Raw genomic sequence first — 27,429 nt, forward strand, 5'->3', positions numbered from 1 at the left:
CAGTGAAATTGAAGTGAACAAGAAGAAGGCATTGGACTTGGAAGAATTGTGGAAAAAGGTTGCTAGAAAAGAAAAGGAATATACTTTTGTGAAGAGGTGCCCAAGTAATGACAATGAACAAGATCATACTGTGAACAATGAAGACAGTCCAAATGTACAGAATGATCATGTCCAGAGTGTGGGTAACACAGGCAACCTTATTAATGAAGAAGAAGTGGTCACCACAGCAAGATTTCAAGACTTATTTCAAAGTTTGAATCTGGGAAATAATGGTGCATCTACTTCGGGACAAAACAATGATGAAGCACCAGAGTTTCATGATGCAGAAGCAGATTTGATCATTAAAGAACCTGAACTCAATGAAATAAATCTTGACACAAATTTGTCTACAAATATGATTATACAAACTCCTTCTGTGGAAAAGAATCATCCTTTTGAAAACATCATTGGTGATTTGCATGAAAGAGTTACCAGAAGTCATTCAGAAGTTGCAAACATCTGTCTTTACTCTTGTTTTCTATCCCAAATAGAGCCAAAAAAATATTGCTCAAGCCTTGAAAGACAATAGTTGGGTAGAAGCAATGCAAAAGGAATTGGCGCAGTTTAGACACCTTCATGTGTGGGATCTTGTTGACAAGCCATATGACAGATATGCAATTGGAACCAAGGGGGTTTTTAGAAACAAAAGGGATGAAAGGGGTTTGGTGATTAAGAACAAAGCTAGACTTGTGGCACTAGGATGTCTTCAAGAAGAAGGGATAGACTTTGAGGAAGTCTTTGCCCCTGTTGCAAGACTTGAAGCTATCAGGATTTTCCTTGCATATGCTGCCTCAAAGAACATTAAAGTGTTCCAGTTGGATGTGAAGTCTGCATTTCTAAATGGAAAGATTTATGAAGAGGTGTATGTAGCTCAGCCTCCAGGTTTTGAGGATCCAATGTATCCAAACAGGGTGTATAAGCTTAACAAAGCCCTTTGTGGACTGCATCAGGCTCCTAGAGCATGGTATGATGAGCTGTCAAACCATCTTCTTGAAAATGGTTTCACTAGAGGAGCCATTAACAAGACACTCTTCAACAAAAGAAAGGGATCAGACTTACTTTTGTTACAAGTTTATGTGGATGATATCATCTTTGGGTCAACCAATGAAAATATGTGTTTGGAGTTTGAAGGGGTGATGAAATCCAAGTATAGCATGAGCTCAATGGGAGAAATGAACTTCTTTCTGGGACTGCAAGTTCAACAAAAAGCTGAAGGGATTTTCATTCATCAAAACAAGTATGTGCAGGACATCTTGAACAAGTTCAACTGTCAAGAATACAAGACTGCTTCAACTCCAATGGACACCAAAGAAAAGATGATTGCTGATGAAAAGGAGGAGTCAGTAGATGAACATGAATACAGAGCCAAGATTGGATCTCTGATGTATCTGACTGCAATAAGACCAGATATCATGTTTGCTGTGTGTGTGTGTGTGTGCAAGGTTTCAGTCAAATCCAAAAGTCTCCCACATGAATGCTGTTAAAAGAATATTCAGATACTTGAAGGGAAGACCAGACTTAGGGATTTGGTATCCAAAGAACCAAGCATTTGATCTGATTGCATATACAGACAGCGATTATGATGGCTGCAACATGAGCAGAAAGTCAACTTCATGGGGATGTCAATTTTTGGGAGAAAGACTAGTGTCATGGCAATGCAAGAAACAGACTATAGTATCAATCTCCATTGCAGAAGCTGAATATGTTGCTGCATCTGCCTTCTGTGCACAAGTTCTCTGGATTCAAAATCAGATGCTGGACTATGGTTTGAATTTTCTGAACCCCCCTATTCTTATTGATAACACTGCTGCATACTTCACTGTTAAGAATCATGTGCAACATTCAAAGACTAAGCACATTGAAATCAGACATCACTTCATCAGAGATTGCAGTGAAAAAGGTTTGATTGAAATGCAAAGAGTTGATACAAGTGACAATCTGGCTGACCTGTTCACCAAACCACTTGATAGAACCAGGTTCAACTTTCATTTGAAAGCCCTGGGAATGATCAACTCTGATGAAATCTGATTAAGGATGTGTGCCTAGTTGTGTGCCTCTATGTGCTAAATGATTATTTTGTTAGAGGTCACACATGTTGAATGTTCAGATGAATAGGCTTGAATATGTTGCTGAGTATGTTATTGAGTATGATAACTGTTGTGTGTGCTTTAACTGATTATCTGTGTGTGAAAAGTTGATTGATTATTTTGACATGTTTGATTGAGTGTCTGTTTGCATACTTGTCAGTTAATGTGCATATATATGATGTTAAGATAAGAAGTCATGATATGAATTACCTGTTTAAACCACTTATCTGATATCATTGCTTAGTTGTCTGAATATGTGCTTTATCTGATCTTCTGATTTTATTAAGATAGGTTAAACTCTGAATGAAAGTACTGTCTACTTGTCTTGATGATTTCATGTTTGATTAAGATTTGAATATGTTACAACTGTTTATGTCAAAATGTGCTTTATGTCAAAATTAAGTGATGAAATGAATTTTCAAATGAATTTTGCATAAATAATTTATTTTGATCAAAACATGAGCAAGTTGTTAATGGTGTAGAGACATGATAAGATTATTCAGTTCAAGCTTTAAAGAAGCTTAAAAGAAGGATTTTTAATGAAAAGTCTCAAAAGAAATTACTTTTGCTGAAAATTATGTCATTTGCATAAGTCTAAGGAACATATACTAGTATGTGTTTGGTCCTCTCATCTACTTGTAGATTGATAGGATAGCCATTAATCCAAAGGCTGAAAGCATTTGGGGCAATTGTAAATTGTTCTTTCACTTAAAACTATGCCATTAACACTAAGCCTAAGGGACATATGCATCAGTATGTGTTTGGTCCTGCAGACTACCTGTAGACTGCCAGGATAGCCATTAACCTGGAAGCTAAGAGTAATTGGGATGATTGAATATGATATGGGAAATGATAGTACATTGACTGCTTAGTCAATCATATGGATTTAATGGGCTAAAAAGACCTTAGTATAGTCATTAACATGTATGGTTGCTTTCCCATGATGATGTAAAATCTAAGGTGATATAAACTTAATGAAATGCTAATCTTTATGTGGAGATACATAGTTGTCTTTGCATGTCTCAAGATAAATCTCTCCAAATGATAGGTAGAAAAGTGATTACCCAGTCATACACAAGCCTATTGTTATTTGGTCAACCAAAAATGAAACATCTTTCAAATATGGCAAAGAACATGCTTTAAGAAATTTTGAGAAAATATCAAAAACAAGGGGAAGTATGAATAAATCAACCAAAAGTTGATAAATGTTTTTGATTATTTTGTCAAACAAAGAGGGTTAATAACAGAACTACAAGGGTTGAGGCAATAATATAAGTCCTTTAACATCTTGAATGAAAGGCATATTATTTAAATAACAGCAAGTCCAACGTTCAACCTCTATATATGTTTGAAAATCAAAAATACAAAAAGATTGAATAAGTTCTGTCATACAAAAAAACAAGTTTTGGACCAAATACAGGAGGTTGGAGTCAAATTGGGGTGATCTGGGGAAAGACAAATAAGCTTTGAGAAGAGATATGAGGCATCATAGAACAGTGTTGACCATTAACGCATTATGCTTTAATTGAACCTTAATCATATCACCAAGGAAATGAAATTCATGCTAAGTTAATACCTGCTGTTAACCTATCTATGTTTTCATAATAATACTGAGAATGAAGTATTGAGGAAGCTACTTAGTCAATATGATCCCATCCTTGTGATATTTTCAGTCAAAGAAAGAAACTGCTTTGAAAAGAAACATAACTGAAATTTGATCTCTATATGCACCATTTGCTCTTAAACTATGATCTTTAATGAAAAATATGTTTTGACAAGATTTTGACAAGTGGTTTAAGTCAAAAAGAGTTGCATTTTACCTAAAATAGGTTGAATATGTAAGTTCGGGCAAGCTTTGATGTGTTTTAGCTTTTCGGGCACAAACTGTTTAATTATGTGTTTTTGGGTAAGGTTGTATGTTTTACAACCTTTCCGAGTACGAAACAGTTGAATATGTGTGAATATGTTACTTCGGGTAAGATTTGATGATTTATGACCTTTACGAGCATGCTTAGCCATCTTTGACTAAGTATAAGATTTTCGGGCATGCTTTAAAGTGTTTACACTTTCCGGGTAGAGTACACTTTTGTACTCATTTCTCAAGCAAGCTTGAAGTCTTAAAATGATTAAGTGTTTAACTAGCTTCTAACAAGAAATTCTTGTTTCGGGTAAGCTTTGCATTTTATATGCTGATTATTGTTCCAAGCAAGCTTTGTGAACTTAAGTTAGTACACCGAGCAAGCTTTGTGTGTGAATATGTGTTAGGAAATATTTGTTTAACTTTCCGAGCACACTTAGATATTTTTATCTAAGTTTTTCATTTTCGGGTATGGTTTGATATGATGAAACCCCTTGAGAAAGGGCATACCTGATGTTTGAATATGTGTTTCCTAGTAAGCTTAAGGCTAACTTAGGAATTTTGGGCAAGCTATGTGAAATTGAATAATTAATTGATTATGTGCTTTAATTTCATTCCTAGCATGCTCTATGATATTTGTGTTTATGTTTTTCTTTGAAATTACAAGTGTTTTCGGGTAAACTTTGTTTTCCGGGCACACTTTATATTCCGGGTACACTCTTGTTCCCTCAATATACTTGGTAATTTCAAAATATGACTTTCCGAATACACTGTATGCTAAGAGTTTCTTCCGGGCACACTTTGAACTCTAGGAGAGTTATTCAGGTATACTTTTCATAAGAATGATGTTCGGGCACTCTTTACATTTGGAAGGTTGCTCGGGCACACTATGTTTTCAAGTATGCTTGAATGTATATGTTTTGAGTATGATTATTTGATTATGATTTCTATCTTATTAGGGTGAATGCTAGTTTAAGTCATTTAATTTAAATTCAAGAAATATATTTGGGGATCTTAATTGATTCCAGAAGGAATGTTTGTTTGATGTTTGATACTTGATTATTTGCCTTGTGATTAATTTCTCAAGAGATCTAGTACTTCGGGTAAGCTTTCTTCAATAAAGTCTTGACTTTGAATTATTTAGTTTGACCAAGCAAAATTTGATGATATTCACTTTAATCGGGTAAGGTTTGCAAGTGGAAATGTACCGAGTAGACTGTGGAGATTTTAAACTTTCCGAGTAAGGTTTATGAAGTCAAAAGACATTTAAATGTTTTTAATATATCAAGTGGATAATGTTACTGTTTGACAGCTAATAATTCACAAAATGACAAAAAGCATTTAAAACCCACTTTCAAAAGGTATAAAAGAGGGACTTAGGCAAATTTTTCAACATTATTTTCCCTCTCTCTCTCTCCTTCCACTGCAAAACCTTTGCTCTAAAGAAACTTAACCGACTTATCACTATCGAACTTTAATACAAACCCTAACTTTTATCAGCCCCTAATTCCGACTCGGTAAGCATTAATAATGTGTTTTCCGATCACGATTAGACTATAATGGGCTTTGATTATTTATTTGATTACTGACATTCTGTTTATGTGTTTAGGTTATAAATTTGTCGAAGATCAGGTTCTTGAAGATTTTTTTCTCTATCTTCTTCATTTTTATACATTGAAATTAGCTAAAGTTCCGAACTTTATGACTGATTTCACTTTGAATATGTTTGTTTGTGATGTTCAGATATGGCAGAAGAAGTTCAGCCAAAGTACTTCTTTGAAAAGAAGCATAATATGTGTGCACTTCTTCAAGTCACACCTGACAACGAGCCGGTGGCACCGATGATCAGATGGATGGCTCGATCGAATGTCAACTTTGCCCTTACTGAAAGCCCTATTATCTACAGAAATCACATACTTGATTTCTGGAGATCAGCAGAACTTATAGAAGATGTAAATGGGAAGAGGATTGAGGCAACAGTTGCTGGTCAGGAGATACATGTGACGGAGAGGATGATTAGAAGATGCCTGAGGTTGAATGATGATGATCACAATCATATAGACTTCAATACTGTACACTTGTTGAGAATTTTTGAAGAAACTATGGGTTACCAGGGAACAATCCATGATGGACAGTTTCAGAAGGGGATGTTCCCAATGATATATAGATTCCTGATACATCATGTGATACAGGGGTTTGCACCAAGAAAAGGGTCATGGACTCTGATGAGTCATGATCTAGCAAACGCCACTGTGGGTATCATGTTTGACCTACTCTTTAACTTTTCAAAAATGATTTTTAATGGTCTGGTATCAAACTTGAACAAGGCTGAGAAGGATAGATTTTTGCAGTATCCAAGATTTCTACAAATCATCTTCAACAGTGAATTACAAGATCTACCAACCATTGGTATGACCCACCTACTTCAGAACCTTGATACTTTCAATAGAATCAAGAACCCAGGTGTGTCAAATAGATTCAATGCTGAAGCTCCTTTTGAGATTTTACCATGGTTGTTAAACCATGACTTGGAGATAATGCATGTGTTCGAGTTAAGCTCAGAGGAGGAAGGGGATGATGGTGAAAGTGATGATAATGATTCTGATAATGATGATGATAATGTAGATGGAGATGGAGGAGGAGATGGTCTAGAATTGGAGGTTGTTGCACCCGAACAAGGGGAGCATGTTGAAGAATTTGAAGAACATATCCCAACACCACCACATTCACCACCACACACTGATCTACCCATTATACCCTCACCACCACCAACCCCACCACATCTCACTACACAATCCCCACCTCAAACCCTTACCATAGACCAAACTGAAACATCTACACATCAATCACCACCACCACAGACACCACCAACTCATAGCCAAATCCAATCAGAACCATCCATTTCCAGCCCACCACATACTCAATCCCCACCTACCACAGAACAACCTGACTTTGAACATTTCTCTACATCACCACCTGTAAGTCCACATGTTGATACATTTCAAAGAAACATGGATTTGACGTTAGAAAATGCTGAGTTGAGAAGAAGAGTTGAGGAGGTTATGGTGGAGAATGTTGTGTTGAAAAGGAGGAATAGGGTGGTAACTGATGAGAATGTGATGCTGTTGCAGAGACTAGTAGAGGCTGAATTAAAAATTCAAACCCTGGTGCAGGAGGCTGAGAAGACCTCAGCTGCCCCAAAACAGGGGGAGAATATATCTGTACCTACTGTGTCTGATGTGAACATGGGTGAAGCTGCAGTGAATGTTGCAGAGAATGTTGATGCCCTGAAGTTAATTATGAATGAATATGATAATGGTGATGAAAGGATAACTGAAAATGTTGATTATGAAGGTGACAAGTATGAGGATGCAGAACAGAGATATGATTATGATTATGTAGTATGGAGTGATGAGGATGAGGAGAATGTGAGAAAAGAAGAGGCCAATAATGCTGAAATTAAAAAAATGAATATTGATGAATAGATTGGCTCTGAGGAAAACATTAAAGAGATAAATGTAGAAGAAAATGTGGCTATTAATAATGTGGCCACTGACATTCCTATAGATATGACTGCTAATGTGCAAGTTGAAGGAGATACTGTTGTTGAGGAACCAATCTCTCAAACTGAACAACCTGATAGTTCCAAGAGGACAGGGTATGATCCTGAATTGGAGGCCTTAGAAAAAGAAATTGATGATTATGTAAGGTCTGATGATGAGGAGGATGAAGAGGATTTGAGAAGAAGAAAAGAGAAAGGTAAATGTATAGTAACAGAGGAAAAGCCTGTTGAGGCATATGTTGAAAAGGATATATCTTTCAAAGATGATGCTGCTGCTACCCTTGAAGAGAATTAAAGAATCAATGGAGAGGGAGAAGATTGCCCAATCCCTAACTCCAGAAGAGATTGCAGAGCAAGAGAACTTGATCAGACAAGCCAACCTTGAAAAAGAAATTTATGATGATGTGGCTGATCAAGAGGCAATAGAGATTTTTATTATGATGAACAAAGCTAAAGAAGTTGATGATTCTCTAGCTATGGTGGTTAGCAAATTCCAAACTCAAAGTCAACAACCAGAGTTTGCTGAACCAACCAACTTGAATACAGGTATAATTCCTGAAGAGGAAATTGGTGAATCCATTGCCTCTGAAGCTTCAAAGAAGTGGACAGAACAAGTAAAGGAAGATCTGAAGAAGAACCCTACTGACAGCTGGTCAGAAAGGGTGAAGGTACATGAAACTCAAAGACCAGAAACTCTTCAGCAAAAGAGAGAAAGACTGTCTAAACTACATGAAGATTTTGCTGAAAAAGTCAACAGATTTGCCAAGATCTATCAAAGAAGAAAAAGAGCTGCTGAACAATCTGAACAGGAAAAGACTGCTAAGAAGGGGAAGTGGGATGACAAGAATAAGTATTATGTTGAAACCCCCGATGATGAGGCAAGTACAATAAGGGCAACACCTTTGCAAACTCTAAGACCTAATGAACATGTGCAAGGTTGTCCCTGATGTACCAATTAATGATGAACCAGATCATCCTGCCTCTGATGAACCAAAAATAGATGCTATGAATGAGCTGACTGAAGAAGAGGATGATTCTGAGGACTCTGATGATGACAATGATGATAACCCTGAGAATGATGAAGGGAAAGTTGGTATTGCTGAAAGTGTTGTGTCCCCTCAAGTAGAAATGATTGATGAGCACAGGACAAACATTCAGCTGAGTATGAAGGAAGCCAAAAGGCTGATGGAACAAAAGAGTAAAGATGCAAAGAAATACATAGACTATCTAAGAAAGCATAATTACTCTGAAAAGGATTTAACTCATTTCACTGTTGATCAACTCCAAGACTTATATAACAGTGAAAGAGAGAAAGTTATAGAAAAATTTGTAAGGGAAAATGAGAAACTGGAGAAATTGGAAGAATTGAAGAAGAAATTTGGTGGTATGTGTGGATACTTGTTAGAGAAAGGCATGAAGCCTGAAGTAGTTGAGAACTTGGACAGAAAAACAATTGTGGACCAGTACAACAGGAGGAAAAGAAACGAAAAATTAAAAAGGGTCCAAACTGAGAGCTCAAAGCAAGATGAAACAACTGCTGAACCTCCAGCCAAGAAAAGAAGGATTCAAACTGTGAGAGAGAAGGAGAAAGAACAAGTCAAAACTGTTGAAATCCCTACTCCTCAACAAGAAGATCCAGAGAGAGTCTGAAGAAGAGAGGTTTCTGCCATGGGAAAATGAAGAGATGATAAGCATCCTAAGAAACATAATGATAAATCAGAGAGGGATGACAGAAGCAGACTTCAATGTATTGGAAAAGGAGGATTTGAAGTACCTCTTTTATATTCAGAAGGCTGAGTGGGAAAAGGCTTTAAGAGAGGGTGAAAACCCCAGATACTATTCTGATGGGAGGTTTGTACCTGCTGGACTGGCAAGAACACCTGGAATGGATAAGATGCTAAGAGAACTTAAAGAAGCAGGACAAGATGTCATTGAACTTGCCAACCTGCCAACAGAGATGGTTGAGGAAGTATACATTAAAATTTTCAATTTGGGACCTCAAAGCCCAAGAAGTCCATACCCTTTAGGCCTCCAATTCATAGAAGATTTCCAAGAGATGGAAGAGGTCAGGGAGGTAGGGGTGAATCAAGCAGTTCAGCACAGCAAAGAACATATAGACCACAGTCTAATGTGGATCTACCAAGGGAACTGTATTTTGATTCAGTCACAGGGACTTTGAGAGTGATTATGGAGAGCAGAATGTTGAGAGAGATAGTGGTCAGGAGTGACTTTCATGATTACAATGAAGAACAGTTAAAAAGAATGGCCACTCTCCACTTGTATGAGTTCAGAGATAGAAACAGATCTGCAGGTAGGCAGATGAATGATCTGTCAAAATTCCTGCATGATGAAGCCAAAAGAGGGTTCAAATTCTTAAAAGAAAAGAGAGATTGGAGAACAATCAAAACTCAGAAGGCAAGAAGAAGTGCTAAATTGAAAAGAATGGACATTGATGAAAGGAACTATCGAATGAGAGTCAGAGATGAGAATCCACTGTCCAATATGAATACCTGTATAAGCATGGGAAGAAGAATGATACAGCCTAACTATACAGTACAGAAGAACGGTATCATTGATAAAGTGGAATACAAAGAAAATATTGGTCATTATGTACTGATGAACTCTGAAGGAAAAGTATTGGCTATAATCAAGAAAGATGCAGATCTAACATGCCTGCATAATGAAGACTTAACTGATATAAGAGATTTGGTGATTCCAGAAGGACACACTCACTACCAAATTCTCAATATCTTCAGAGAAAGAGCTGCATCAGTAATAGCATTGAGAAGACAAGCTGCCTACAACGAATGGAAAAGACAAAATGAATAGAATAGGCTTTGCTTTGTAATGTCTTCGGACACTTTTGATTATGTAATGTTTTGTTTATGTAATTTGATTATGTAACTTTGACTTTGAATTTGATATGTATTTTGGCTAAGTGTATGTAACCGTAGAGTGTTTTGGGTCAGCTGAGGTGTTCCAATCTAGGGGGAGATTGTTGAGTCAAGAATTTGACCTAATGGGAAGATTTGACCTAAATGAAGTATATGGAAGATTGGAATCTTCTCAACCTCCTCAGAATTTGCTAAGTACTGAATTCGGGCACGCCTTGGAGCTCCGAGCAAGCTTTTACTATGCCGGGTATGATATTTTGCCTTTCGGGCAAGGTTTACTTCAAGTAGACTTATTTAGTGAATATCCGAGCAAGGTATGCTAATTAGTGCATTCCCGAGTAAGGTTCACTGATTTGATGTTTCCGAGCAAGGTTCACTCTATCAAGTAGGTTAGTTCTTCAAAGCCAAGTATTTTACTTGTCCGAGTAAGGTTTGGTTAACAAAGTCCAAGAAGCCAAGTGATTGGAAGACCGGGCAAGGTATTCTTTAATAAATATGGTCCAAGTATGCTTAATAAGTTAATGGAATATCTCTATGTTACATCGAGTAAGGTTTAGCTCAAGCAAGGTACAGTATCCCCGAATACACTTTGCTAATAAGTTATTTTATGACAAAGAGCCGAACAGGACCATGGAAGAACAAGGTTGCTCGTAAGGTTTTGTCGGGCAAAGTTTGACAAATCCAAGAAGTCTGAAGTCTACCCGGTAAGTATTTTACTTAGGTAAAATACTCTTCAAGTAAAGGTTACCCGGAAACTGCTACCAAGCACACTTCTATGATTACCAAGTCCAAAGGATGGCAGAGTACACTGCGTACTCGGAGTCTGAAGATTTATGAAAAGCCTACCCGGAAGACTTGTTTTACACTTAGTTTATTTTCTAAATATGTAATTTGAATATGTATGTACATTTAGGGTTTCTAGAAGGAATGACAGTTGTCTTAGGTTGGCAGGCCTATAAAAGGAATGTTTAGGATACGCCGCCAGAGAGCACAATTTCCAAGGCAGATAGACACATTTATTGAGCGAATATTGTGACGGCTGTCCTAGGATTCCTTCTAAACCCTAAATCGATTATCCTTTTGTAAGATTAACCTTTTATAAATGGAAATATTTTGAGTGAATCCTGTGTTGTGCTTTCCACCTTTGATTGTTAATTGCAACCGTATGTTTGTTATTGATTCCGCCTTTAACAAACGGTAATCTTTCCTAAAATAGCAATCCGTCATTTAACTCTCTTGTCAACACCTTTTGGTGCGAGTTATGACTTGATTAAGTAAGATCCAGCTGAAATCGAGGGCCAGACATGGTCAAAGCAATTCTGTGAAACCGAATTGTACAGAAAAAACTAAAAATCGTTTCTTTGATGAATGCATAATAGTTAGGGTTTAGAGATTAACATATCATAACGAAAATCTGGGTCGTAATCAACTATTATACATTAATCAACGAAACGATTTTTAGTTTTTTCTGTGCAATTCGGTTTCAGGGAATTACCTTGACCACTTTACCATTGAATTCCATAATGGAGAAGATTTTAGAAAATGTCTAGAAACTAAATATAAAGGGGGGGTATGATTACAGCTGTCAACAGAGTAAATCCATACCAGTATTTGAGGTTGCTCAAGGGTTTTGGGCTTGAATTATGCTCTTCAGGGTTATAAACAAAAAAAATTAAAAATAAAAAGCTGAATTAAACTGAACATTAAATTGACAAATTTTCAAACTTTGGACTGAATTGGCAAAAATATCAAACCATAGGGACTAAGATGACCATTAACTCAAAATTAAAAGGAGAAAGACAAAAATACCCTTAAACTAACGGCATAACTGGATGCCGTTAGACGGATGGGATGTAATTGGCTAATATGTAAAACTATGAGGACTAAATTGACAAAATTACAAATTTTGGACTGAAGTGGCGAAAGTAACAAACCATAGGGACGAAAATGACCATTAACTCTTTTTAAATTTATAGCATAAAATCCTTTTATCCATGACTAAATCCCTAGACTTCTCAAACTATAAAGAAACGGTGTTTTTGCATGATTTAAGTACATAAACTTTGTTAACATAATTCCAGACGCTTGTATGCAAATTCAACAACTACCGTATATAATAACTACTTTACAGGCCACCCAATGATGTATTTGTTTTCATTTATATATAATCCACCCATATTATACAAAATGATATATACCCATAAGTTTTCGAAAAGACAAGATTTAATAGAAACAAAAATTTTATAATGATACAAGGGCAATTTTTGCCTTTACAAAACTTAAAAACAATTTTGTCTTTTCAAAATATTAATAAAATTTTCATCATTAGACATGTTTTTGGCCAGATTCAGAATAAACGAAACCGCTAACATACTTGGGTGTTCTATAAAGTTGTTTCAATATACGAGTGAAGCGATGGTCCTGCTAACATATTGAAAGATGGAATATTATCCGTCCCACCTGTCACACTTCGCGAAGAAATTACAGACGTTGCTAATGTCGACTTCAACAAAGAAAACTCAACAGTTAAGAAGAAGATATTTTCTGCACTTTTTGCACTTTATTATGAAGGTTATACCAAAGGTTTGTGCTTTTTTTTGGATTAAAATAATCTCACCTTTAATGTGTTGGCCAATAATAATCTTACCTGAGTTATTTCCCTCTGGCAGTCCCACATTTTTCATGTTTTTTGTTTTATGATCCCCCGTTAAAAATAATTAACGGAATTAGTTTTTTGCTCATGTGGCTTGATGAGTTGGCGTTTAAAAATCTTACATGGCTTTTTTTGTCTTTCTGGGCAAATTAATTGGAATCCCTCACCCATTTAACCCCCAAATGATCGGAGCCCTAATTCCACATCCGGATATCACAACCACCCGTTCTTCGGAACCCGACCCAAATGAAGGGTTTTGTTTCAACCATTCTTTTCTTTTTTCATCCCAGTTTATAATCTGGTTGTTGATAGTGTACCCCACCGTTGTTTCTTGCCGGGTGGGCTAAAAATGGTGAAGTAAAAACCTCTGGTGACTTCATTGGGGTGGAGGTCCGGCAAGGATGGTCCTGTTAGACCCGTCATGCGGACATATTATGACCATCTACAAGTAAGTCTTTGTTAATTTGATTTTTCAAAATTTAAAGATTATATTTATTAATTAATTTTTTTAAACCTGCGGGATATAAGCTAGTTAACGTATACAGACCATGCAAGTTTGTGTTGGTTCATTCTCCTAACCACCGCAAACCAACTCGTGACTCTCCTCAACAAACGCATCCGTAACCTGAAGGAAAAACTCAAACGCATCAATCAATCTACGGAGATTATTGGATCAGATTACCTTAAAACACAACACCTGAGATGAAAGCACCTGCTGTTGTTGCTTCTGAAGCTGCTGGAAATTATGTTACTCCACATGAACTTTATAACACACGGTTCATGTATTTTTATATTTTGAAATTGTTCCTATTCTCTAGGAGTTGATGACGTGAGTGATCAGTTCAAGCGCTTATTATGGCAGTTTTTGGGCTTTTTTTTTTCTTTGTTCCATTTTATTTATGAATGTTGTTTGTTTCATAGGAACATTGCTGATGGCCTTAAACACTTGCATGCTCGAAGGGTTATTTACGGGGATCTGAACCCTTCCCACGTGTTGATAGAAAAATTCAATACCGATATTGCCAAACTTTCTATGGTGGGAAGTTGCAGGCGTCTTGCTGAGGATGAGACATCATTGAGATCTGATGCTACTGGTAACTAGAGATATTTTTAGCTCGATTGATTTTGTATTTTTAGATCCTGTTTTCACTTGGTTTGTTCAAAAATGCCAGTTTCAGGAACTCCAGGATGGCGAACGCCTGAACAAATCCTTGATTTGCCCCAAACGCAGGCCATGGATGTGTTTAATTTAGGTTGTGTTTTCTTCTTTCTTTTGACTCAAGGAAAACATCCGTTTGGTGAAAGCAGCGAAAACAATGTGGCCGACAACAACATAGTCAATCTCTACCTGGTGGAACGCATTCCAGAAGCCAAGGATCTAATCTCTCGATTATTGGAATTTGAAGCTCAACTCAGGTACAGCCTTTTCATATTTTTATATTTTTCTATAAGTTTGTTATATATTTACTAGCATTTTTTTATGATACATACATTTGTCAGGCCAAAAGCGTCAGAGGTACTGCGCCATCCTCTGTTTTGGGATCTGTTAAGCGAATGTCGTTCTTACGAGATGCGAGTGTGAGGGTGAATGGTAAAATGAACGGAGATCGTTCCATTGGTGAAGTAATAGAAAGAGGTGGCAAGGTCTTCCATGGAGCGGTTAATGTTTTATTCAATTCTGAAACAATCATCATTGAAAGGGAACAAGACGAGCCGTTCTGTTTTGTCAACGCTCAAAGGTTGCTCCACCTCGTTCAAATAAAAGTAGTAAACTTGCGCCGCATAGCTCTTAAGAAAAAGGTATGCTTTTAACGACACTCAAGTTATAGAAAATAGAATTTAACTAAAAAAGTGAACTGGTATTTTCTTCTCAAATATTTAAAACCACTAAATCATTACTGCATCACTTATTTACAATTCTTAAAAAAAAATGAAAAGAGTAGAGGTGGGTTGGGGCATTTGCGCGCATCTTAGCTGACTCGTTTTTAACACAGTTGCAGTATCTACCTATGCTGGAAGAGCTTGACCACTACTTGCGCGAAAGGTTTCCTAACCTATTGATGGGGGTATATGATGTCATGCTGTAATGCTGCAAGGAAGAAGGCTGGTTCGAGGAGTTCTTGCCATACAAACGATTATATTAGACCCAGCTTTATGTTAATGGGCTCTTTTGTGTTGCATTAAAATATATATACTTATTTAAAGGGACTTAGAAGACCCAAGCTTATGTTAGTAAGTTTTTTTTTTTTTTTTGGTTAAATTAATATTCTAGTAGGAACTGGTTTTGGCAACTTACAATGCGATACTTGCTATCATTAGTTTATGATTCTTTTTGTGATTACTGTATAATATCTTTTGTGTTAATTGGAATCAAGTTATAGGGTAAGATTAACCCAACAAGAAACACGTAGAATCATTTGATAACTTTACATGATCATGTATTAAAGCAAAATCAACATAGTTGGTTCTTGTTTCTTAGTATGCAAACTTTATGTTAATGTTTGGTGTTCAAACCGAGTAAGACCAAGTATTATCTTAGTGACACGGTTGAGATTGGGCAACACTTTCCGAACAACTTCCAATTTCTGAGTTTGTCATGATCATGATCATGACAAGGCCTTTCGTGCGTCACTTGCATTACAACTTCACACAATCGACACACAATGACTCGTTTTATCAACGGTCAATTAAGTCTCAAACTTGTAAGTTGTAACCAACTCATGGTTGTTGTAAACCAGGGAGGAATCAGAAGGAAAGCTCAAGGTTATTTTCGGATATGTTGAGGATGATCTTGTATCCACTGACTTTATTGATGAAAACAGGTGAATGTTTATGATATAATCTCTCGAGCATTAAAAAAAGACAGTTGTTTTTGCTTTAGGTCTTAACTCTTAACCGGCGTTTTAATTATTTTCATATCAAGCATCTTTGATGCCAAGGCTGGAATTGCACTGGACAATAACTTTTTTAAACTTGTGTCGCGGTATGACAATGAATGGGGATACAAGTACTTTCTTCCGACTTACTTAACTTTAAAGTTGCTACTAAAGGCGGTAACAATGATTTTAAGTTGTAAATAGCTAATAAAGTGTTTGATTTTTGGTTTTTGGCGCTGGGTGAAGGCGGTGAGCAAGGTGGTCTTGTGACGCTTTTGTTTTTCTCTTTTGTATTTGTAGCTTTTGTGTTATTGACTTGACTCAACACATTGCCTCTGTTGAAGCCTAGATGTTCGGTTGGTCATTGGACCATACTTCTTTTGTTCTGGAATTGAATATATCATTATAAGAACAAGTTTTTAGCAATTATCTTGGATTTTGTAATGCTTTGTTTAACTACATAACTAGACAAAACACTTTCAGATATAAGCAGCAGACGCAAGAGAAGGTTATATATATTTGTCAAAAGCTACATAACTGAACAAAACACTTTCAGATTTAACAAGTAGACATAAATAAAGGCTAGAGAATAGAGAGAGTGTGTTTTTTTGACGATATAAAATAAAATTAAGAAACCGGAAAATGCATCAAGTTCACTACAATCTGGACTTAAAAGACCAAATACAAAAACATTCCTTGTTAATTTACAAATCCTTCATTTAACACAGCTTGATGATCAAACAAATTACTTTGCTGGTTTTCTAGAGTTGTTCTTTCGACGCACCTTCACGAAAGCTTGACCCAAGTCCTGTATAGCATATCAAAACTGGTTACTATAAATAATTCAAAACATGTAAGAGGAAAAACCCTGTAAATTTCATATTTACATTTACCTGAGTTTGACTTTGACTTTTGTCACTAGTTGACTCTTTTGAACTCCATAGCTGCTCCAAGTTTTAATAAGCTCTTGCTTTCTCATCAAGAGCATGGACTACTAATGAACCTGAAAAGTGCAAAAGATAACCACCATTTATTCTTAAAGTTCTTTACATAAAGTAGGGGTGTGTGTGGTGCGGTTCGGTGCGGTTTTTGGCTAAAACCAAAAACTTCAGTTTTTGGAGCTTTCGAAACCGTTTAGTTTCGGTTTTCGTTTTGGTTTTTTCGGTTTTTGCCATTTGAGCTTGAAAACTTTATGCCGAAACAAAATTTGGCAAAAAATAATGAATTTAGGTATAAATAATTTTGTTAATTGTAAAATAATAAGACTATTATATGTTTGACCAAAAATATTTGAGTTACATATTTATTAAATTCTTTCAAATTACTTAATATAAAATATAAATAAACAAAAATTAGGGAATTCGGTTCGGTTCGGTTCGGTTTTTTCGGTTTTTATTATATGCAAAACCAAAACCGAACCGTTAGTTCGGTTTTTACAAAACATAAAACCAAACCATCGGTTGCTGTTTATGTTCGGTTTTTTTGGTTTGGAATTATCGGTTTTTTTCGGTTGCGGATTGGTTTTTTCGGTTTCGTGCACACCCCTAACATAAAGTATGAAAGATAAATCAACGATTATTATTTCCATATAATATATACCTGAATCAATAACAATCCAATTTCCTCCTTCTTCACCTTCCACACTTGGCAGCAACATTCTCTTAGCTCCTGTTTGTTTTTGCTTCACCTGATCCAAAACGCAAATAATCACTTGTAAATATTCAGAGTTAACATTGGAATTATACTTTATATTAAGTCAGAAAACACCTTGTTATAGTAGATCAAGTGTACCAAATGATAACGATAAACAAATTTATTACATCAAATGGTAAAAGAAACTATAGTTCGTTACATAAAACGAGAAAATTGTTAGCTATTTATATCACGTTGTAATAGTTAATGAACCCATTCATACCTAACATTCGGTTTTCAACATTTCCCGCTTGTGTTAAACATTGGAAAGCAGGATGCCTCGTTTGGCTCTGTAACGCAGTTATATAAGGTTTACAGTAGACTCGGTTTTTTTTATCAAAAAGTTGACAAATTTCTCACAGCATCCTTAAATGGTACAGATTAATTATAAAATCAATGAGATTTACATTTCCATTTGTAATAAATTTTAAAATATGATCTAAAGATCATAAGATAATTTAATTGGGGCTTCAACATTTTCACAATATGGATCATGTTCATGTTCATATTCATATCTAAACGAATAGTTCACTAACATAAATGAACTTAACTGCACAAACGTACATAAGCATACACACACATAAATGAACACAAACAAACATAAATGAATGAGCATACACAAACACGTTCACAAACATAAACGAACGAACAAGCATGCATTCATGTTCGTTTGTTTAATTAACGGAACAAAAAGTTTTGTTCATGTTCGTTTGTTGATTAAATAATCAAACTTCCCACCTAACAGTTCTCGAACAATTCGTTTACAGGCCTAAAGCCGGAAAATAAAGTACATTTTGTAGTTAATCATCCATCAAATTATATTGTTGAACAAATAAACTGCATTCTTCTTCACAAATCAAACAAAATCAATCATCAGCACATTTTTGAAACCATAATTCTACAAACTATAATGTTTAACAAATAATCTTTAAAATAAGATCATAAGATAACAACATGGATCTTTAGAGGTATCGGAAGCTAGGTAGGCCTGTAAGCAAACTGAATGAACACATACACGAACACAAACAGGTAATCGAACAAATCTTTGTGTTCATGTTACATAAATGAACGTAATTGAACAAACATACATAAATGAACAGAAACAAACATAAATGCATTGACATAAACGAATGTTCACGAACGAACAAAAGCATATGTTCATGTTAGTCCATTTTTTAAATAATCGAACTTCCGGCCTAACGGTTCACGAACAATTCGTTTACATGCATTAAGCCAGAAAACGGAGTATTTTGTTTTTTAAACTTGATCTCGAGCAACAAACTATAAATAATGTTTAACAAATAATAATGTGCATTCTGCTTCTTCACAGAACACAGGTAATTGATAGTACCAGCACATTTCTGAAACCCTAATTCTATAAAGTAAACACTATAATCATTTAAAACTAATTCACTAACTTAATAGTTAATAGGCATACTCTATTATAGTAATAATAATAATATTATTATAAAATAAGAACATGCCTTGTAAATTAGGGCTTGGGCGATATTACGAACATGCCATTGCGACTTGCCGGTGGCAACCACAACGAAATTGGTAAACGACGACTCATTATTATTATTATTATTATTATTATTATTAACAGGTATGACTCTGACGTCATCGGCTCTAACGTCACTGAGTATCTTCTCCACCTCCTCTAGCTTCAGCAACTCACCGCTCGAGCAAACGGACCGGTTAAGAAGAACACGTGGTTTGAACTGGCGGACGGCGTCGGACAGAGCTCGGTTTCGTACGGACGGCCACATGATCGAACGGCGGTGGTTACGGTGGTAGTTGGTTAGGTGGAGGCGGTTATGGTGGTTGTGGAATTAGATTTGAGAAGATGGTGTGAGAATTGGATCGGGTTGGGAAATTGGGCTGGGCTTGAAATGAATAAGATATGTCAATTCTAGAGGTGCATAAACCGGGTATTTCCAGGAACCGGAATCGAGTATGATAAAAAAAAGTCAAACCGGGTTGGGTAAAAACTGGTTCCGGGCATAATCGGGTATTTGACTAGATTTTTCGGGTTTCAGGTCGGGTCGGGTTTTGACCGGGGTTTCGTTTCTGGCGGGTCCGGGTCGATTTCGGTTCAAGGCACAGTTTCAAAGTGAAATCTAATACCAGGTCGGGTACGGAACCAGGTATTTTGTGCACCTCCACTGGGTATTTTCAGGAACCAGTTACGGTGGTCGACAAAAGTCAAAACTAGGTAGGGTAGGAACTGGTTCCAGGTATAATCTGGTATTTAACCAGGTTTGTTGGGTTTCGGGTCGGACTGAGTCTTGACCGAGTATTTCTAATTTAGGTGGGTTCGGGTAGGTTCCGAGTATGGATCAGGGGAGAAATCCATTATAAGGTCGTACCCACGAGTCGGATACAAAACGAGTATTCTGTGCACCTATATGTCAGTTGAAGAATATATTATTTCCCAACTATTAGTGAAACATGCTTCGTCACTCTAATACGAATCAAAATAATCATTATCAGGTTGAGTACTAACCAAGATTATTGTGGTTGAAATATACCATAAATATGTATTACTTAGTTTCTAAATAAGTCAATTAAAATAATAATCTGATTCAATCAGTCATATATCGTACATACGACTCGCCCAGAGAGCGATAACAAGAACCTCCCTTGGGGTCGGGTAGCTACATTCACTCACAGTTCCTGCACACAATAAGAAAGTGGCCAAGTGGCACCGATAGTAGTAGGAATTGTGGTGTAAGATACTCAATCTCACAAGTATAGTTTAAATAATGTTTTGTTGGTTTGACGAGGTTTAACAGTGAAGCATTGGGTAGATGGTCTAGCTACCCAACTGTAGTTGTCGTACCCACACCGTCTACCGCTTTAGCCGGTAGCCACTAGCTAGAGGATAGAAAGCCTCGCCCATCGTGTACCTCAATAGTGTCGAAAAAGTATTAGCTAGTTGTGTGCGTATATTTATAAACGCACCACTAGGCGAAAACTCCTCTTAATTTTTTCTCTCGAACCTTGAACAAAAAGAAAGGTACATATTTCCAAAATAAATATGTTTATTATATAAAAAAATAAATGTTAAACGGTCACTTTTAATTTACGTTGTCAGTTTCATATTTTAAACTAGATTGAACCATTAAACAACCGTTTATTTCGATTTTATGATTCGTTCAGTTTAATTGAGTTTCGAACACCACATAAACATCCATTAACTATAATTGATTAATTGTATGAAAAATCATTTCCATTAATTCATGTCTCTCTTTTAATGAAAATATGTAAATTATAAAGTATTTTTTTTAGTTGCAAAAAGAAAAGTTAAGTAAACATTCGCCATCCTTGGGTGTTCTTAGGTTTAATGGAATGTCAACTTTTTCTGTTTTTATTGTTTTTAAAGAGAATTCCATTATCGAATTATTTGACCAAATTTGATTATTCATCATTAAAAACATTAATATTAGTTACGTATAGTTAATGTCCACATAATAATGATAAAAAAGAATCATCAATTATATAAGGTCTCGTTACAAGGAATGTATACCTGAAATGGAATCAGAACCAATTTGTTGTATTTATTTTTTTAATGAGTTTTTATAAGTTTGTAAATTATATAATAGAAAGAGGTAAATTCTTTATGTTGCCTTTTCTATTATTAAATACACTAGTCTCATTATTTTTTATAAGTCAAATAAATTTTATATACGTTTATTTTATTTCAAGGGTACCTCATAAAATTAATTGTTTTTTTTTATCTTTTTTATATACGTATAATATTGTTATATTTTCATAAAAATATAATAAATGTAATGCATTATTAGATATAAGTGTATGGTTATACAATTTTTACATTTACACGGTATAGTTATGTCGTTTTACATGGTATTGATACATATCAGGGAAATTTCGACAATGCAGACATGTGTCTTAATCTAAAATTAGTTTTGATTATCATTATTATACCATTTTGCACGATAATGATATGTGTATCATAAATTTGTGTGCGCAAATGAACGTAAATACCCATCGTCATTAAACTCGCTCATGTATGTGTGTTATCACATCATTACTTCCTACGCTTCGTTACGCGGAATTCATTTTTACATATTTAACGTTGCTTTAGTTGATTTATATTAAAACTAAAATGCTTAAATTATATACACAAAGCAAATTTTCCTAATCACATCAAAATATATTTTTAATCACAATTTATAATAACTCTAAAAAATTTTATCCACTGTAGACACGCGAAGAAACTTGGGCACATCTCTCGTTTTTCAAATTTTATAAATCTTTCAGCCAATTACAAAGAGACAACTCAAAACTATCAAAATAACCGTCACAGTTGGGACGGTGTCTGACATCCAAAAAACTATTCGAGTGCCATAAAAAACCAATAACATTAACATAGCCTCTCAACAACCCTCGTCCTCCATCAGGCCGTAGCACTCGAAAAAATAAACCGTATTAAAAAGCTAACCTGGTAATGACACCACGAGTCACGACAGCATTACCGAGCTTACCAACCCAAGTACCCTATGTAACAACAAAATATTAAGTACTCACTACTCACATTATACAATACAAAAAAAAAGGTATAATAATACATTAATACCTATAGAAAAAACGATAAGACAAAATTGGTGAACATTAATACATATAGACTTATAACTTTATGATATATATGATCAGATTCCATTAAAGAATTACAGTAGTTGAATGATCAACACCTGCTCTCTTACTTCTGTCCTGTTATCTTCTTCTTCTTCTTCTTCTTCTAATTCTAATTCTCAATTTCTTTCACATCAATTCAATTCAATTGGGTTTCTTTAGGGTTCTTGATTTCATCCCACCGACAATTAACCTCCATGATCCACCAATTCCATCCAGATCCGGCTAATTCACCCCATTTATGACCTGGGTTTGTGTTCAATTTCTCATTTTGGTGAGGTTTCGGTTATGCCCACCAAGTGTTCGACGAAATGCGTTTGTTTTTTTAACCGGTAATTGAGTAAGTTAAGGGTTAATTACTTGCGACTGTGTGGTTGAAGAGGTGTTTTAAGTTATAATTCTCCGAATTTGACTTCAATTTGGGGGTTTATTTGTTGGGTATTTTGGTTTTGACCAATTAGGGTTTATGAGCTGAATTGTACTGGAAATTGAAGTGGTTTTTGATTTAGTTTTGGGGGATTTGTGCTTAAAGACATTGTGATTAAAGCTGCAATTGGGGTTGTTAGTAGTTTCATGTTTTGGTGATATTTCGGTTTGGCCCGCCAAGTGTTCGACGAAATGAGCTTCGGTTTGGTACGGGTAATTCTGTAAGTTAACGGTTCTTTACTTGCGGGTGTAAGCTCGAAGAGGAGTGTTAAGTTAAAAGTTTCCGAATTTGGCTTTAATTTGGGGTTTTGTTCATGAGCTCAATTATACGGGAAATTGAAGTGTTTTCGACCGAATTTGGGGCGATTGAAGGGGCGGTTGGAGTTTGTAAGGCGGGTAAATGTGTTTGATGACAATATTGGGTTCAAGTTGAGTGGTTACCGGAATTTTGGGGAAACAGAATGCCGCCGTCACCGGCGATTAGATGTTCACCGGGGAGGGAACCGAGAGGCGATAATCACAAACGAGGGCGTAGTCTTGAGAGTGGGATACCGTTAAAACAAAGAGACGATGATCTTGCTTTATTCAATGAAGTGCAAAGCAGAGAAAGAGATAATTTCTTGCTTGATGCCAATGATGATTTTGAAGACATTTTCAGTAATGTTTTTTTGCTTTTTTAGTTTTAAGAAATTTGGGTTTCTTAAGTTCTAAGCAGTTAATGTGAAAAATATCGGATATCGGTCGAGGATCGATATTTGAGGTATAGGTTATCGCGGTGGGATATCGGTAATTTTAATATCATGCAGAATTTATATATATGGCACTTTTAACGCTAACAAATTAACAAATTATCCTTTTGCAACTTGCAAAACACTAACAATTGTAGCAAGTAGGAATTGATTAATACTCAAAAAACTAACATTAAACACTAAAAGTTGAAAGACTTAAAATACCGATATCGGGAATATCAGTCAATATCGCCGATATAATCGGTACCGATATTTTGACCAATATTTCACACGAGGACCGATAACCGAGATACCACTGAGATACCAACGATATTGACTGCATAGCTTAAGTTACATATAGAAAAATAGAAAGTAGTAATACTTAAGTGATTTGTTTCTAATTTTGTTTTTTGCATTTTTGCAGCAAGTAAGTTGAGTCATTTTTCGGAGTACAAGCTTGGGATAAACATTCCGGCTCGAGGAGAAAGCAGTGATCTCCTTCATGCAGAAGAAGAGAAGAATGATTATGAATGGTTGGTAGTTATTTTGTTCTTAGTTTTATATCATAAAGACCGGATTTTTGAAAATATTTTACAATTCTCTAGCAAGTTTTGGTATTCAAGAATTGACATAAACGAAACCAAATTTATAGTTGAGTGGTTTCTAACGTGTTTTAATATCATCACAAAAACGAACGTTAGCTATGGCATTATTGTTTCTTTTTTGTTTAATTCTATGGTGGTTGTTATCTTAGTTAGTTCACGTCTGATACTTTTTTTTCCTATATAATTAAAGGCTATTAACTCCTCCCGATACACCTTTGTTTCCATCATTGGATGATGAAGTGCCACAAGCTAATGTTGCACAAAGAGGTAGAGCTAAGACTCAACCGATTTCAATTTCAAGATCATCTACTGTAAGTTATCTTTATTGATTATGCGTGTCGATATTTGCTTTGAATATATAAATATAAAATTATATTTGTAAAAAGAATAATCTTTCTTGGGAAAATGAAAAAAAAAACACTTTGTAAACACTTTCTAATTATATTTATACGTTTTCTTTATAAATATAGTGTGTGTAAATAATGGTTACCAAAACATATAAATCTGCGTGAAAACAATTTAAGAGTTTGTATACACTAAAACTAGACTTTGGGTGCTTAGTTATTTTATCCATTTGAGATAAAACAAAACCAAAATTGGCCCGTTTTAAGTAAACGGGTCAAAATTAACACCTATTTTTATATTTGCAAGTCCACTTTTTTTATGTGTCCGGTCTAAAGTATTATGAATAATTGACGTGTTAATTATAATTACAAAAACTATATTGTTAACAATGGTAAAAATCTAAGCTTTTGAACAAAAATGATTTTGGTGGTTGTATTTATTAATATATACATTTCCATTATCGTCCACAATCTTTCTTTCTTGATTTTTTTGCCAACTATAATTTTTTGCAATAAAAAATTACGTACTAATAATTTGTGAATTCTATAACTTTAGATGGAAAAGAGCCGAAGAAGCAGTAGAGGCAGTGCAAGCCCGAACCGTGTGAGCATATCTCCGCGGTCTAATAACAGTCCGTTTGAATCCAGAGGTGCACGTGCCATGTCAGCACCTACCGCTAGTCCACCTACCATCTCGAGATCATCTCCACCATTTCGAAAACCCGTAACACCCATTCCACGGGTTTCCACTCCGAGTCCACGACGATTAAGTACGGGATCTAATAACAGTACCCCGGGCTCAAAAGGCAGTAGAGGTAATTCACCTTCACCAAAAGTCAAAGCATGGCAGTCAACCATTCCCGGTTTTCCCTCCGAGGCCCCACCAAATCTCAGGACCTCATTGGCGGATCGACCCGCTTCGTATGTACGCGGGTCCTCACCGGCTTCTAGGAACAGCAGACAATCAATGTCCCCCACGGCTTCTAGAAGCATCAGCTCGTCTGATGACGTGGAATCTTTTTCGTCTGTTGTTGTCAGTGGTGGCACACAAAGGTTAAATTCAAGAAGAGTTGGTGGCTTACAATATAATAATAGTAAGAAGAAGCCACTTCAGCAATTTTCAAAAAAACCGAGTAGCACGGTTTCTTCTAGTTCGGCTCCCAAGAGATCTTTCGACCTTGCCCTCAGACAAATGGTATTTTTACTTCTTAAATTTGTTATAAAATAATTGTCCATATTTTATTAATCTAACAAGTTTAGAACTTTAATGCTTCAAACTTGGTTGAGGACTTTTTCATACAAAATGAGAAAAGTATGTTAACGTTAATCCTAAATATTTTCTAGGGCTGTAGATAAGCCGTGCTAGGTGGGCCCGGGCTTTAGCTCAAAGTTAAACGAGCCGTCCTTAACAAGCAGAAAAGTCGAGCTCTAGCTCGGCTCATAGAAAGCTCGTGCCAGCTTGTGGCGTGTTAGCTTCTCTTAGACATTATTATATACAAAAACAAAAACAAAATAATTTTCTAACCTTCACATAATGAAAAATGTATAACTTAAGAAATTAAAATATTTTATGTATCAATTTTTTTTTCCATTTTTTTAACGATCAAGAGACTGATTTAAAATGCGATATATGTTATTTTTGTTTTTTTCAGTATATTTATATGCTATTATTATTATATTATTATTATAATTGTTATTATCATCATATATATTAACATTTGGATTTTGATTTAAATGAACCAAATGAGTGAGACAACGAGCCGAGCCGACCACTGGCTCTGACTCGTCTACAAATCGAGCCAGCTCAGTTTGGCTCATTTACTAACGAGCTATCTCCGAGCGAGTATGAGCTTTTTGAACAACCCTAAGATTTTCATATTATTTTAAATTCTTTTGTTCTTATTTCTTATTCTGACTCGTCTACAAATCGAGCCAGCTCAGTTTGGCTCATTTACTAACGAGCTATCTCCGAGCGAGTATGAGCTTTTTGAACAACCCTAAGATTTTCATATTATTTTAATTTCTTTTGTTCTTATTTCTTATTATTTTTTTTGTTTTTATTCTGTAGGATCATAGAAAAGGTCCTCAAAATATGTTTAGACCGCTACTTTCTAGTGTTCCGAGTTCAACTTTTCATGTTGAGATATCAAGTTCCCCTCACAATACCAGAAATTCTTCGGTTACTACTAGTAGTAATACTAGTTCTGGCGTAGGGTTACACGAGCCCAAAATGGGCCCGGATGATGTAATTAGTGGGCCCGTTAAAATTCAAGAGCCTGATGTCAGTGATGAAGTGTTTGCGATGGAGAAAGATGATGATGGTTTGAATGAATTACGTGATCCAACAACTTTGACTGGCGGTTTGACTTTTGATGGTCAATCGGGTTTGTTAATCTGTTCGAAATGCGGATGCTCGTTTTCTCCAAATGGGTTAGAAAATGACACTACTCTTTGTGGAGAATGCATAGAGTTGTATTTACCTTTGACCACTGTGGACCCGGTAACTGAATCAGCTACAACAGTTGACCCCCAAGTGGCTGTAGTTGAAGTCAAACCTCAGTCTAGTCAGCATGATGATTTAGTCAAAGACGGTCAAGGTACATACGGAGAACCAATCTGGAACTTTTTATCGCAGAATTCTCTTTCTCGATCACGGTCAGAAGAATGCGATACGAAGCAAGTCAACCTGACACAGTTGACTTTTCAAAGTCAAAGGTTGAGTCTTTAGAAGCAGCAGGAATTTCATTACTGCTTAAAAGGTCAAACAGCACCAAGGGTACGGTTGTCCGAAACATGACATTTTCAGCAAGCAGTATCTCATACGATGATTTTTCGTATGTTAGAGACAGTACTAATAATAGCATGAGAAGCATGTCGGTTTCGTCTTCCGCTGACTTTTCTGGTGTCAACCGACAACCCGGTACCCGTTTACAACGTCAATCAAGCAGCACAAAATCCGAGATCGAAACTTACAAATTCGACCTTAATAACGCAAAGCATAAGCGCAGC

General features: G+C 35.8%; 1 protein-coding gene, 1 long non-coding RNA gene and 1 pseudogene across 2 annotated transcripts in view; 2 read left to right on the forward strand and 1 right to left on the reverse strand.

Annotated features, from left to right (window-relative positions):
- Positions 1-14,012: 14,012 nt before the first annotated feature.
- The window catches only part of LOC143566519 (uncharacterized), a 29,199-nt gene continuing 15,782 nt past the window's right edge, over positions 14,013-27,429 (forward strand). Inside the window, exons 1-2 of the long non-coding RNA XR_013141247.1 lie at positions 14,013-14,187; positions 14,266-14,609. This is a non-coding gene — a long non-coding RNA (uncharacterized LOC143566519). The remainder of the gene's footprint in view (positions 14,188-14,265; positions 14,610-27,429) is intronic.
- LOC143566516 (protein Iojap-related, mitochondrial-like) lies at positions 16,611-19,430 on the reverse strand (annotated as a pseudogene).
- Positions 22,320-27,349, forward strand: LOC143566528 (uncharacterized). Its single transcript, XM_077053205.1, has 5 exons — positions 22,320-23,400; positions 23,896-24,004; positions 24,267-24,387; positions 24,977-25,615; positions 26,489-27,349. The coding sequence occupies exons 1-5, from the start codon at positions 23,205-23,207 to the stop codon at positions 27,146-27,148; spliced, it is 1,725 nt and encodes a 574-aa protein (XP_076909320.1). The 5' UTR covers positions 22,320-23,204; the 3' UTR covers positions 27,149-27,349.

This window comes from Bidens hawaiensis, unplaced genomic scaffold (assembly GCF_021521415.1).
Source record: "Bidens hawaiensis isolate Kalapana, Puna unplaced genomic scaffold, B.hawaiensis_p1.1 tig00022900_1, whole genome shotgun sequence".
NCBI lineage: Eukaryota > Viridiplantae > Streptophyta > Magnoliopsida > Asterales > Asteraceae > Bidens > Bidens hawaiensis.